The sequence below is a fragment of the Stomoxys calcitrans genome, chromosome 5 (genome assembly GCF_963082655.1).
Source record: "Stomoxys calcitrans chromosome 5, idStoCalc2.1, whole genome shotgun sequence".
NCBI classification, from domain to species: domain Eukaryota; kingdom Metazoa; phylum Arthropoda; class Insecta; order Diptera; family Muscidae; genus Stomoxys; species Stomoxys calcitrans.
Window position 1 is genome coordinate 149,940,999 of NC_081556.1, and position 15,622 is coordinate 149,956,620.

The 15,622-nt window shown below is 40.7% G+C and overlaps 1 protein-coding gene across 1 annotated transcript in view; it reads right to left on the reverse strand.

The window, feature by feature from the left end:
• LOC106091702 (midasin) overlaps positions 1 to 13,624 on the reverse strand; it is a 32,989-nt gene extending 19,365 nt beyond the window's left edge. Inside the window, exons 1-5 of the mRNA XM_013258321.2 lie at positions 13,400 to 13,624; positions 13,084 to 13,334; positions 12,018 to 13,011; positions 11,784 to 11,947; positions 2,223 to 7,509 (exon numbers count right to left, since the gene is read on the reverse strand). Coding sequence (XP_013113775.2) covers positions 2,223 to 7,509; positions 11,784 to 11,947; positions 12,018 to 13,011; positions 13,084 to 13,334; positions 13,400 to 13,504 — 6,801 coding nt within the window. The 5' untranslated portion in view covers positions 13,505 to 13,624. The remainder of the gene's footprint in view (positions 1 to 2,222; positions 7,510 to 11,783; positions 11,948 to 12,017; positions 13,012 to 13,083; positions 13,335 to 13,399) is intronic.
• Positions 13,625 to 15,622: the final 1,998 nt, after the last annotated feature.

Consider the following 15,622-nt stretch of genomic DNA (forward strand, 5'->3'; position numbering starts at 1 on the left):
GCGAAATCGGGTAATAAATAAAATTTTTATGGGCTTCAAAGGGTCTGAAGGGTCGATCGGTCTATATATAGTCCGATCTGGACCATATTTAGGTCCTATGTTTGGAGGCTCAAAACAACTCACTGTTTCAAAATTCAGCGAAATCGGGTAATAAATAAAGCTTTTATGGGCTTCAGACCCTCTATCGGTAGATCGGTCTATATGGCAGCTATATCTAGATATAGTCCGATCTGAACCATATTTAAGTGCGATATCGTAGGGCCTAAATTAACCCACTATTTCAAATTTCAGCGAAATCGGGTAATAAATAAAGTTTTTTTGGGCTTCAGACCCTTTATCGGCAGATCGGTCTATATGGCAGCTATAACTAAATATAGTCCGATCTGAACCATATTTATGTCAAATGGTGGGAGGTCTTAAGCTACTCACTGTTTCAAAATTCACTGTTTCAAATCGGGTAATGAATAAAATTTGTATGGGCTTCAAAGGGTCTGAAGGGTCGATCGGTAGATCGGTCTATATGGCAGCTATATCTAAATATAGTCCGATCTAGACCATAGTTAGGTCCTATGTTTGGAGGCGAAATCCTATGGAATTTCAGCGAAATAGGATAAAAAATAAAGTATTTATGGGCATTAGACCCTTTATCGTCAGATCGTTCTAAATGGCAGCTATATCCAAATATGGTCCGATTTGGACCGTTCAAGAACTTAACCAGCGTACATCAAAATGACGTATCTGAGCGAAATTTCAGCTCAATATCTCAATTTTTGAAGGCTGTAGAGTGATTACAACAGACGGACGGATAGACGGACAGACATCGTTAAATTGTCTTAGAATTTTACGACGGTCCTTTGTAGGGTCGGAAATTGATATTTCGATGTGTTGCAAACGAAATGACTAAATGAATATATATATATAAATGCTACATTAAAGACTATTGCATTTTTCCTCTGAAGACAGACTTATAAAACATGTCGACCAAAATTGAGGACTTTCTTATTCATTGGCCGTTAATGGGTTACTACCTATTTTCTTACTCAACCACTTTTCATATGAGCCCTATATTGTTCATATCGCTTGGATGGGAAAAGGCACGCCTCTAGACACTTGGAGAGACATTTTTGTATCAGATTCGTGACTTCTCCCGAATGCCTTGATTTGAGTCACATATTGATCGGACAATTTGTCAGCTGGAGGTTTGGTTTTTTGCGGGAGGAATAGAGAACCCCTAGAGACTTGACCCTAAAATACGCAAATTGTCGCGATCGGCCCTCATGTCCGTTTAGAGAAAGTTTAAATTCTCCAATTTTTAATACCAGATTCTTTTTCTATTTTTTATTTGTATCCTAAATTGCCCCAAAGCCCAAAATGTCGGCTAGGGAGAATGTGGGATTTTGGGGAAGAGGACATTAGTCCAGGTTATTTGACCCCAAATTTATTTACCACATTTGTGGAGTTGGGTTACAATAAGGGTGCAAACAAAAGTTCGCTTAAATAGGGGCAACCATATTCAAGCATTCCCACGGCTGCCGGTTGAAAGTAACGGATTGACCCGATGGAGTTCTTCATCGACACGGGCTGCCCTCTCAGTGTATAAAAAACTGCTATAACAAAAACAAGCGCCATATCAAGCGGGTCTGAACCACGTTCATGCAGACACGGTAGCAGACGCGGTAATTGGCTACCAGGTGAATGTAGTCCTTGGAGAACGACCGCCACCCATTGCACCCGAAGAAATCGACCTCCCCCGGCAAACCAGAGTGGTTCTGGCTCAATAACGTTCCGGCAGATGCAGCCGCCTCAATTCCCACAGAGCAAGGATTGATGCCGACGTGCAAGATGTATGTCGCGATTGTAACCATGGACCGCACGATACACGTCACCCGTTTAACTGCCCGACCAGACCCACTCGACTCAGACTTAGATCCCTGTGGACGCACCCCATATTATTCGCAGAGTTCCTGGGTCTAGACACTCAACAGAATCAAGCAGACGAAAGATAGAACACAATAAACTGCTACAACAACAACAACAACCCATATTCAAAATCTTTCTTTTTTTGAAAATGAAGGTAAGTGATGATCAAAAATTAGTTAGTCATTTCCAGCGAAAATCAAATTTAACGTATTGTAAAAAATTTCAAACTAATTGGTTAAGCCGAGATTTTTTAAAAATCTTTTCATAGCAAATTAAAAAAAAATTTCATAGCCACAACTCACCTGTTGAAAACTACCCGTTACGGAATCGTCAATGTTATCCGTATTGCAGACTTGATTCGATAGACAACATAGAGTGTCAATAAGTTTCGTCTTGCCCGAGTCGGTGGGGCCACACAAGAGAACCGGCTTTTCCATATGCACACATTCGATGACATTCTTTAGCATTTCACGTTGTGAAGCCAATAGTATAGGCGTTGATTCCCCATTTTTGGATGAGCTTAAAGGCCCCGTTGAATCACGCTGTAGTACTATATCATTAATATACATTTTCTCAGGAGTCCAATAGAGACTAATATCCTCCGAGATTTCATTAAGGCGCTCTGCATCGCACTGAAAGATATTAGCAAATGCTCGGCGAATAAATTGCTTGTCCTGGTCGCAACGCATGCGCTGGTAGTAGACCAACTTCATGCGTTCGTATGTGACAAGCAGAAAATGTTCGAAATTTTGTTGGAAATTGCGCTGATATTGTATGGTGAAGCCTGTTTGGGTACCTATCAAGAGGTCACACCAACGTAGAATATCACGTAGATTAATTTCATAGGGCCCTCCTCTGTAGCCAAATTCCATGGTGGTTATACCACGATCCAAAGTTTCCGAGAAAGCCACCATGCGTAGGGATAAATCAAAAGTTATTTTCGATATTTGGCTGCCTTCCAAGTGATTGCTGCGTATGCTTTTATAGATGTGGAATAAATTGCCTCCGACCCAAGTCCCTGGCAAAGTTTTGATGAAGGCCTGTTTCAAATTATCAAAATGTGCCTCATATTTGCCTTCTACGACATGCAACAAATCTTCGGTGGTCAATTTCCTTACATACACCTTGGTGAAGCGATTCAAGAAGGACTGGGGCAAGCCTTTACGCCCTCCTCCTTGCTTTAGAGGGTTTTGGGATGCAAAAATCCTGGTCTGTTTGTTGAGAGAAAAGGTTCTGTTGAGTTCGGGTATGTACACCTCACCACGATGATCCAAAATGGCATTGAGGCCTTCCAAAACCGATTGGGGGGCCAAATTCAATTCATCCAAAAGAATCCATGTGTGATCAGATTTTAAAGCGGCCAGCAAGGGACCATCTCGCCATACAAACGAACCGATTTGAGGGGTTTTTCGTTGACTCGTTTGGCTGGTGTTGAGAATATTATCCTCGGCCGGAAGATCAGTGCCAAAGAGATCAGCTAAATCGGTGTGTTCGCACAGATTTATGCGCACAATGTTATAGCCAATGGCACGAGCTGCATTTTCCACAATGGAGGTCTTGCCCACACCGGGGGGACCTTCCAACAATATGGGCTTTTGCAGCGACAAAGCCGATAACAGACGGAACAGGTTCTGTTTGGTGGTGGGAGCATCGAAGAGGAAATCTTGACCCTTGGTGCTGACCTCTCCCTGTGAGGTCAGATTGGTTTCAATGAAAAATGGTTTTATGCCAAATCTATTGTCGGTTGTATACTCCACAGCGGTTCCCTTCTTTTCCCTCAACTGGCTTAGGGTGAATTTCTCATGCAGTATCATGTCTGCCTGTTTTATGGCATATTCCAAAATGTTAGTGCGTAAATGTTCTACCTTGTCCAAACTTTCATTGGTCAACATTTCCAAGGCATCTAAAAAGATGGTCTCCAAACCAAAGACCGATTTTTCCGGAAAACTAAGCTGGCTATTACGCACCATATAGTTGGCCATGGCCAAAATATCACGTACCGAGTACTTGAATTTGTCTATGCACTGCTTCATGTACATAACAACATCGATTATGAATTTGGCTATGCGCTCGACCTCCATTTTATCCAAGTGCAGGTGGCATTGTTCGTTCAGTATACAATTGCTGGCTATTTGTATGAGATCTTCGCGGGAATCTGAGGGCAGGCACCAGATTTCGGCGAAACGATTTCGCAAAGCTGGGGAAAGTTCCTTCTTACCAAAATCTCCGCCAGGATTCATGGTGGCCAAGAACTGGAAACCAGGCTGGGCTTTAACCACAAATTCGGTGACTATTTCCGCATCGGAATTGGATTTGGTTAAACCGCCTTTCTCGGCCAGCAATACGGTGCGTTCGGGCTCCAGCACACTATTCAGACGCTCCAAAACGGAATCCTCCGCCAAAGACATTTCGTCGGCCATGAAGTAAGAGCCCTCTTGCATGCATTGTATCAAAGGGCCATCAGTCCATTCGAAAATTTTGGCCTCACCCCCAACTGGTTTGCCCTCCTTGTCAACCGTGCCATGGTTGCGGCAAGGCCTAAGTCCTCCCAGGAAATCCGCACCCTCTGTGTGCATATGGCAATTAAGTATTCTCAACTGAACACCCCGTATGGCGGCCAATATTTGACAAACTGTGGTCTTGCCACATCCGGTCGGTCCCACCAGGAGCACTGGCTCATCGAATTGCAAAGCCTTCGCGGTCAAAACTGCCATTCTCGACATGTTACGTGTCCACACAATATCTGTGCGATGTGTGAATTTCTGTATCGCTTCTATAATGTTCCTGGTTACAGGAGATTTTTGCGTTGCATCTCCAGCAGCATCAAACAGTCGCGACAAATCAATGCGTTTCCTGAAGTTCTTGTACAAGGCCTCCTCGATTATTTCGATCTCAATGGGGGTACGCACTTTGGCCGACAAGACCAAGTAGCCCTCCTCAATTAAATGCTGATTCCAATCGTATTTGATGTCCTCTAGCAGTTTCTTATCGGCCAATGTGTAGCGTATGCCCCATCGGAAGAGATCGCGCAAAGTGAAAACATTTTTCGTAGTCGTCTTACGATTTTTCTGCAAATCCATCATACACGCAACCATTTTACGGGCATACGAGGGCGGGATAAGGCATTTCTTTTCCAAAATGATTTCCAATTCATTGCGTGGTATTTCGGAAAAGTGAAGTTCTATGAAACGATTTTTAAAGGCCCTTGACAGAGTTTTGCGGCCTCCATATAGACCGGGGGGATTTTGTGTGGCAAACAGCATAAAATTGGGATGTGCCTTAACCACTGTTTGAGTTTCCGGTATGAAAAGTTCTCTGTTATCATCCAAAACACGATTGAGGGCTTCCAGAATTTCGGTGGAGGCCAAATTTAATTCATCCAAAATGATCCAATAGCCATTGCGCATGGCTTGCACCAAGACACCTTCCTTAAAGGAAAGTTTTCCTGACACATCGGCCGTATATGTGCCAATGTATTCCTGCAAATCTGTGTGCTCGTGATTGTTGATGCGCAAACAATGATTGCCGCTGCGTCGGGCCACATAATCAATTAAACTGGTCTTGCCCGCCGAGGTGGGTCCTTGAAGCAGTATGGGCAATTTTCCTATTGATATAATGCGGGCAAGATCCCTGAGATTATCTTTGACACTCGGTGTCAGTATGTAATTGCTACATTCCTCCAACTCTTCTTTGGGCCCCCTTTGTATCCAATATCCCTCAAAATTGAGATAATTCTCTCCGGGTTTTGGTATACCTTGACCCAATATGGCCTTGGCATTACTCAGCATAGCCTCTTTTATTAAATGCTCCACCACATTGTGGGACTGGGGATCAAGTTGTGTAAGGAAACTCAAGCAGAAAGATTCATAGAGGTTACGCTCAATGGACCCACAAAGATTTTTCGCACATATACAAAGGGAACGGCAAAGGGTACGCAGCGAATACACTGGCTTATTGCCCAGGCCATCATTGAGTTCCAATTTGGCCAATTGTTTGAGACGTTTGTACAGCTTCACTATGTTCATGACACTTTTCTTTTGAATACCAGTGGCACTGAGATAATCGGATATCAAAAGACTCAAGTCGGCATCGGTAGAGACTTCATCCACAAAGAATTCGGTGAAACGATTTCTAATGCCCACGGACAAATCCTTTTTGCCAATATCCGTATTTGGATTCATGCAAGCAAATATACGAAAATCTGGATGTCTCTTAACAGGAATAAAATCCCCCTTTTCCAACAATACCACCGAGCCATCAGGTTCCAAAATTGTTGACAGACATTCCAAAGTTTCAGCGGAGGCCAAATTGATTTCGTCCAATAAGACCCAGTCACCATTTTTAATACATTTCACCAGCGATCCCGGTATGAAGGCGAACGATATATTTATCGATTTGTTAAGCTGATTGTTCAGTTTCTGCAGTTTTATCTTCAAGTCTAGCCAGCGGGGGAGCAGCAGCAAGTCTTTGTCTCTCAACTCATTACGTTCGGACTTTTCGAATACTGAGTGGACAATTTTCAGCATCAGTTTGACTACCACAGCGAAGTTGCCTTGATTATAACATATGCTGAACTTGGAAAGGAAGGCTTCATTTTTCATTTGATTGAAAGTCTTGCGGAATAAAATCTCAAATTCACTTCTAAGTGGAGCTATGACACAGGCTAGGTCCACAGGTTTGAAACCACCCACCAAATCGGATACATCCGACTGATTGTTCATATTGATAACCACCAGCTTGTGTCTGGTTCTCTCGGCTAAATATTGCACAGACGAAGTTTTGCCCACACCGGTCTCACCCACCAGCAGAATGGGTTCAGCATTGGCCACACACACAGCCACACGTTCCAGCAAGCAAGCCGCCAAACGGGTAAAGGAAAACGTAGCAGCTTTCTTTTGGCTGGCTTTAATTGATTTTTCAGAACCATGTGACATTTTGAAACGTTTCAAGGCCTGCTCCTCTACCCGCTCTACAGCCGAAGATGTCTCCTGCATGGCTATTCGTGAACACAGTTCGGCACGGCCCACTTTTATACGATCGGCTTGCAGTTGTATCTCCGGTTTATACTCCTCGGCGAAGTGTTCACAACGCGACTGTATAATCCCCAATTTTGCTCCAATGCTCGTAATAAGCTTTGTCTTCTCTTTGCTATGGGGCAAATATGAGCAAAATATATCCACAGCATTTTGGAATACAAAATAGGCACATTCTGTGCTGGTAACCGAGAAAACCGGATTAGACCTTTGGCACAGTTTGATAAGGTCTCTAGTGGAAACCAAACGTCCCGAATTGGTAACTGTACTCAGATTGACTTCTTCGTGCGGCAATTGTAGATACTGTTCGGTATTATTTGCCCTATCTTCGGTTTCCTGCTGGCGTAGATTATCCGCCACATGGTGATCACCTTTGGAAAATGTGAGAAACACATCAACAATGCGATTGGCCACCGTCGACAGTTTCGTGTAGTTGCTGCTGACCACCTTGCACAATTCATTTCGAGACAATGGTAAAATGTTAATGATGTACAGATACTTTTCCAGCAATGAGAATAGGGCTTTCTGCGATGCATTCGAAGATGATTTATTATTTCTGTAAGCGAGAGAGAGAGACAGGAAATTGGTTATTTAATAGACCTCAATGTATATCAGCTATAACAATAGCATAAAATCAAAGTCCAGTCAATGTATGATTTTCATAAAAAGAATATTCTGTTTGGGTATTGTTGGCCTCTTTTCACATTTCTGCAATTTTGTTGTATCGTATCGGCTATATGTCATTGTCAGTTGCCAACAGACAATAATTCGTGTATAGCAACTCACTAAATCTTTGAAAATGGTAGACGGAGTCTACCTAAAAGAAAAACATTAAATATTTGTGTTTTAATGGACAACAAAATTGCAAAAGATTGTAAATTTTCAAAATTAAAGACAATCGAAAAAATTTTCCCAAAATTAGATATAACTATTGGGTTGCCCAAAAAGTAATTGCGGATTTTTTAAAATAAAGTATTTAAATGCATTTTTAATAAAACTTAGAATGAACTTTAATCAAATATACTTTTTTTACACTTTTTTTCTAAAGCAAGCTAAAAGTAACAGCTGATAACTGACAGAAGAAAGAATGCAATTACAGAGTCACAAGCTGTGAAAAAATTTGTCAACGCCGACTATATGAAAAATCCGCAATTACTTTTTGGGCAACCCAATATAACTAAAAATTATCAAGCCCAATTTGGTGTTGTTGTTGTCGGTTGTAGCCACGATCGCTGTAAGCACACAATTTGGGACATCCCTTCGATGGTTTCCGGGACAAATTTCATTAACTTTAGGGCTTTTATCTGCTAATATCTATAGCAATTTTTCGCCAGTTCGGTCGGCCAGTAACTTTATTATTTTTCATGTCCCAAGTACTGCCCGCTAACGAATTGATGACCCTATTACAGCATTTATAATTGTAATTCTTTGTCACTGGGCAAAGTTTCAGCCAAATCGGAATAGAATTGTTCCTTATACATACTTTACACAAATATGTTGGAGGTCATAGCATAGCTGTGCAAAAATTTCGGTCAATCGGTTCAGAATTGTGACCTCTAGGGGCTCAAGAAGTAACATCGGGATATGGGCTTATATGGCAGCTATATTAGATTAAGGACCGATTTAAACTATGTTAGTGATTGTGCAACATTTTAGTCAAATTGGATGAGAATTGGGCCCTCTTGAGGCTCAAGAAGTCAAATCGGGATACCAGTTAATATGGGATGATGTATCACCGGTTGAATTGCAAGCTGTGTCTGGTTCCCTGGTTTAGGGAGATATACTCTGCTTGTATCAGAATGTCATTTATACCTGAGGGATGGAAGTACACGAAGGTCATTTTCATTCCGAAGGCGAAAGATTTTCGTCCTATTAGTCTGCCATCTTATGCTGAAGATTCTTGACATGTTGATAAAAACATATCTTAGGGCAAAGATCCCTGCAGATCGCCTGTCGCGGCAGCAGCATGCATATAGTAAAGGCAAATCCACTGAAACAGCCCTTCTCGACCTAGTCGGCTACATAGAGAGAATATATATATATAATGGTAGCATTTCTTGACATTGAAGGTGCTTTCAATAATGTAAAACCGACGTCAATCATGAAGAAGTTGGAGTTTCTAGGCATCAACTCTACCGTAAGAAAGTTTATTTATAACTTACTTACTAAAAGATGCATTACGGCAGGCTTGGGATCTGCGGATCTAAAAAGATGGGTGAGCAGAGGAACACCTCAAGGAGGTGTACTGTTTCCGCTACTACTTTGGAATATAGCCATTAACAATATATTATTGTCTCTGGTAGTAAAAGGCGTAAACGTGGTCGCATATGCTGCGGTTAGGGGAAAGTTTCCCAGCACTCTAAGAGATATACTTCAGGAAGCTCTACGTGCAACGGCAAAGTGGACAACCGAAACTAGTCTGACAGACAAGACAGAAGTAGTTATTTTCAGCAGGAGATACAAGTTGCCTACAGTGGCAAGTGGAAGGAACTCTTTGGGTGGGAGAATGTTCCATTTACAGAAAGCGCGAAATACCTGGGTGATTTGGTGGACAGGAAATTGAACTTCAAATCCAACATTCTGGAAAGGGCAAGAAAGGCCACTGCTGCCCTATACACCTGCAAGAGAGCCATTGGGGGTTTAGACCGCGTGTCATGCATTAAGTATATACTGCAGTTGTCGAACCTATAACGCTATAGGGTGTTGTGGTCTGGTGGACGGGGTTTCAAAAATCCACCTACTGCTCAATACTTAACCGGATGCACGACACCATCTGATGTACTGAATTTAATTTCCACATTTTATGCCTCTGGATGGTCATGTGACGGCTACGGACACTGTGTTATCGTTGATACAATATCCGATGTTCCAGGCAGTGTGGATTACACCCTACCTGAGCCGCTTTTGGATAAAAACTACTGTACCACTATTCCTGATAGAACCGATTGGAACAACGATATACCTGGTGACAAAAGTTACATAGACTTCTATACGGATGGTTCCAAACTAAACGACCAGGTGGGCTTTGGGGTGTACTCTAAAGATCTAGAACAGGTCATATCGTCCACTGCAGTGTGTATCAAGCAGAGATCCTTGCAATTAAGGAAGTGGTGGAATGGCTATGATATAATGTAATTGCGACGATTGGCATAAATATCTTCTCAGACAGTCAGACAACCATTAAATCCCTGGATAACGTAAAGGGTGATTTTTTTGAGGTTAGGATTTTCATGCATTAGTATTTGACAGATCACGTGGGATTTCAGACATGGTGTCAAAGAGAAAGATGCTCAGTATGCTTTGACATTTCATCATGAATAGATTTACTAACGAGCAACGCTTGCAAATCATTGAATTTTATTACCAAAATCAGTGTTCGGTTCGAAATGTGTTCATTCACCGTTCAGCGATGAGGCTTATTTCTGGTTGAATGGCTACGTAAATAAGCAAAATTGCCGCATTTGGAGTGAAGAGCAACCAGAAGCCGTTCAAGAACTGCCCATGCATTCCGAAAAATGCACTGTTTGGTGTGGTTTGTACGCTGGTGGAATCATTGGACCGTATTTTTTCAAAGATGCTGTTGGACGCAACGTTACGGTGAATGAACACATTTCGAACCGAACACTGATTTTGGTAATAAAATTCAATGATTTGCAAGCGTTGCTCGTTAGTAAGTCTATTCATGATGAAATGTCATAGCATACTGAGCATCTTTCTCTTTGACACCATGTCTGAAATCCCACGTGATCTGTCAAATACTAATGCATGAAAATCCTAACCTCAAAAAAATAACCCTTTATTTCTGGACACAAAAACCGCCCTCAACTGTCGCAGATTTCTCAATGAGATGGCTGAACAGTTCAAAATTCACCTGTTTTGGGTGCCGGGCCACAGAGATATCCCAGGGAATTGTAAAGCAGCTGAGCTTGCTAGACTAGGAACTACCCTACACATTCCAGGGCAAAGCTAAGTTTTCAGGACCAGGCCCGAAGGACAACGAATGATAGATGGTCTCAAAGAGGGGGCTGTGAGCATTCTAAAACTATGTGGCCTAACCTAGACTTGAAGAGGTCTACTGCTTTGCTGTCATTGGCTAGAGCAGACGTCTTAGTCTTTGTGTCCGTCATGACAGGTCACTGTCTAATCGGGAAAACATGCTGACAGACTGAAGGTTACCAGCAACGACTTTTGCAGAAGCTGTAGGGACATCGAGGAAGAGGAGACTATAGAACACCTTCTTTGTGTGTGTCCCGCACTAGCAGTTAGAAGGACTTCCACTTTACGTTCTCATTTCTTTGAGAACCTGTCTGATTTAGCGGATGTGAACATTCGCAAGTTATTGGGCTTTTTAAAGAGATCTGAATGTTTCAGCAGTAGGAACTATAGAAGGCATCTTCCTTATTCTGTTCCTGTGGTATGACAATGGACGAAAACGTCTAAGTGCGTCTGATGGCAGACTGTCACTTAAACCCAACAAGACATTGGCCGATATTTACAATCATAATCGACCTGCACCTATAGTAAGTATTTGTGCAAAATTTTAAGTGCCCAGCTTTACTACTTAAAAAGTTAGCTTGCTCTCCACAGACAGATAGACGGACGATCATGGCTAGATCGACTTTAAAAAATGTCTTGGCCATCAAGAATATATGTCTTAATATGTCTTAGGCCAATATTTCGATGTATTAGAAATAAATAAAGACGAAGTTAATATACCTTCATCCTATTGTGGAGGCTATAAAAATAATACAAATATGTTTGATTGAAATATTGTTGAAAAATTTGTTGCTCATATTCTCGGATCCACATTTTATATAAACATTCATTTACCTTACGGTGACAAATAACTGAAAGCCTGGAGCTATTTTAACACAATCTCGAAAGCCCGGCACGCTAAGATACTGATTCTCCAACAAACCACTTAGAACGGTATAAGTGTCCGTAGTGGCACTATCCAAGTCCTCTAATAGTAACCAATATCCGTTCATTACAGCCTGTACCAAAAGGAAAACAAACAACTATTATGACATTCTATTTTAAAAATAATCTGATTAAATCACCAACCTGTGTTAGTACCCCCGGCAGCCACACAAACTCTCCAGGTACATCTGTACAATGATATTGACCCAACAAAGTTTTACAATCGGTTTGATCACCCAATTGGACACGTACAAAACCGTTTTGTGCCATCATTTGCTGTTGAGCTGCTTTCAATGAATCATACATTCCCTTTAGGGTATCGATTTCCGTTTTACGTTTATTTCCAATTTTTTGTACATTTTCACTGCCATTTTGTTTATTTTCCTTGAAGACTTCACTAGATTGATTGTGCTCATTTTCCAATTCATGAAGTTTTGGACATATTCGACCAGTCTTACGTGCCAGGTATTCGACAAGTGTGGTTTTACCACAACCTACGGGACCAGATAAGCAAATAGCTTTGCCCACTGTCGTGCCCAGAGCAATGCTACGCAAATTGACCTTGGTTGAATCAACACGTACTATTTTGTCATGCAGACCATCCGTTTTGGAATAAAATTCATAATTATTCTTATTGTAAATTGGCAAAAGCACCCCCTCAATATTGGTGACCAACGAAGCGTTTATGTTCACAAACAATGTGCTCGCAGAGGAAACAGCAGTTGTAGCTATAGTGGCATTGGTCATATGATTTTCTCTGTTAAACTTGAGTAAATTTTTGTCGTCCTCAAATTCGATTATCAACTTTTCGGGTATATGGGCATTAAGGGCACGCAATTTTAAGGCACTCATATTTGTAAGCAAGGCTATTATGTGATTTACATAGAGCTTTAACAATGAGGGTTTATCATGGACCATATCTGCATAGCTTTCAAGAAAATCCGACCAGTTCCAAAGTTCTTTAAAGTAGTCCACATTGGCTGTTAGCAGACGATAGCAGCATTTGATTATATCCATCTCGTTGGGATGTTTTGTTGTTTCGTCATTTCTGGATTTCTTGGCAGCAACACTTTTGTCTGAAGCATCATTAGATTTAGCAAAAATAGGTGGTTTATTGGAGAAATATGATAAAGCGTATCTGAAAGAGAAGAAGGCTGGTATAAGAAACTTCAAATCATGTGCCGTTAAACCTGTTCCCCTGCAATCTCACCTTTTGACGCACAAAGACATGTGCATGAGTTTCGCCAAGGCTATGGCCTTCTTTTGGTAGTCATGAAAAGCAACTCCCTTAAGATCATTACGGTTATTTACACCGTTATCACTGCACTCGTCCAAAGCGTTTGTTAGCAACAACAACAAGCAATCTTCAAAAGCCACCGCTATGGGTATAGTCAAATTTTCCTCCAACAGTGAGAGACTTAAGAACTTCAGAAGGGCTTGCACATCTTTTTCATTTATACTCTATAATGATGGTACATGTTTTCTAGTGCATACTTTCGCCAAAATATATCCACAAATATATCTACCTGTTTCTCCAAAAATTTGTGTAAATATTTATTATGTTCCTCTGAAGGTAAAACCGCCACGAGGTGTTGAACATTTAGTCTAATCTTTCCCTCTTTGAATTCCATGGTAGATTTGTTTTGTTTTACACCCCCTCTTTGCTAAATATACACTGTGCAATTTTTTACACGGCTTACTTTTTTGTGACTTATTATTTAAAATTTTTTGAATAAAAAACAAGTATTGGCTGCGGCCTCTCTCACCAAAACAATAACACGTGCAACAGAACAACAACAAAGATGTAATGAGTTAATGAGTACTTTCTGTTACCAATTACCAAACTTTAAGTGAAAGTTAAAGTTAATGTAGTCACCCTGTGATCGTGGCTACTCATTGCAGAAGGCATTTTCGTGAATTTCTATGTCTGTTGAGCTCACACTTATTTTGGCCTTTAAAATCTTTTCTTGTTTTTTTTTTTTTACATTTCTAATCAAAGACATGTCATTAGTTTGTCAAAATTGCAACATACGACTCATCATTTTTGCTCTCAAACTACTATCTTATTTTTGTATGACAATCTAAAAATGTGAGCAAAAGCTGTTTTTATGGCTACAAATTTATGAGAAAGTTGTTTACATCATAAAGTTGTGAAAACAATTTAATTTGGAGTGGCACAAAAACAACTGACTTCTTTCATTCGTAACACACTATGTGTGCAATTTAACAATAGCAAAATTTGGCATGACATAAGACAACAACACTGCAGGATTCACTAAGAGAAGGTTAGGTCACTTGCAAGGCGGATTTAATAAGGTGGTCTCACGCGAGCAGCTGTTAAAAGCCGGCCAGGTTTGACAGTATTAAGATGTCAGATTTATGTCTGCATTCTCTTTGTTGTTATCTTCTTTCTCGCATATTCTCTGCTCATGTTCGCACACGTATACACCCACGCACACAAGCTTCTTTGTGTGTGTTGGGAAAACGTCGATCAGCTTGATGACAAGATGGCGGATTGCGCCATATGATTTGTGTTTGTTGTACAAATAAGACCACCTTTAATTGTTTCGCCATGGGTCACTTGCGAGAACAAAAAGTGGATAGGCCCCTCGAACATCATTCAAGGCGGATTTAAAAAGGTGGTCTAACACGAACAGCTGTTAACAGCCAACTGGGTTTGACGGTATTAAGATGTCAGATTTTTCTGTGTATTCTCTTTGCTGTTATCCATGAAATAATTACCAGTTAGTGTACCGTAAACAACTGAGTACAATTTTTCTCGCGAAATATTGGGTTGCCCAAAAAGTAATTGCGGATTTTTCATATAGTCGGCGTTGACAAATTTTTTCACAGCTTGTGACTCTGTAATTGCATTTTTTCTTCCGTCAGTTATCAGCTGTTACTTTTAGCTTGCTTTAGAAAAAAAGTGTAAAAAAAGTATATTTGATTAAAGTTCATTCTAAGTTTTATTAAAAATGCATTTACTTTCTCTTAACAAATCCGCAATTACTTTTTGGGCAACCCAATAGTTAAGAACCATAGCACACACAAACAACGTAAAATGGCGCGAACTAGTTACATACACAAAATCGGAGTTGCACTAATCACTGATTTTAACAGATAGTGCACTCGATATCTGTCAACGAATAATGGTTGTGTGTGTATTATGGTTAAGAACCACACACACACAAACAATGCAAAATGGCGGGAACTAGTAACATACACAAAATCAGAGTTGCACTAATCACTGATGTTGACAGATAGTGCACTGAATATTTTGTTGTTAGGCAACTGCCACTACCTGTAAATGAACATATCTTGAGTGCAACCATGACATAATTAGCAGGTAGTGTACCGTAAACAGCTGAGTACAATTTTTTCTTGCGAAGTGCACTATTTGTCAACGAGTTTTGAGTGTGTGTGTGTGTGTGTATTATACAATAGTTAAGAACCATAACACACACAAAGAACGAACTAGTTACATACACAAAATCAGAGTTTGCACTCATCACTGATTTTGACAGATAATGCACTCAATATTTTGTTTTTGGGGCACTGACTGAGTTAAGATAGAGTTACATATCACGCGAAAGAAAGAAATAAAAATTTGTGATAACTCAAATTGAAGGAAGTGACGCCCTCTTTGACGTGGCGTGAAAATCAGGTTGGAATCAGGGTTTTGTTCAACGAAAAACTGATTCCAGCTATGTCTGATACGTCAAATTGAAGACATTGACCCCCTCTTTGAC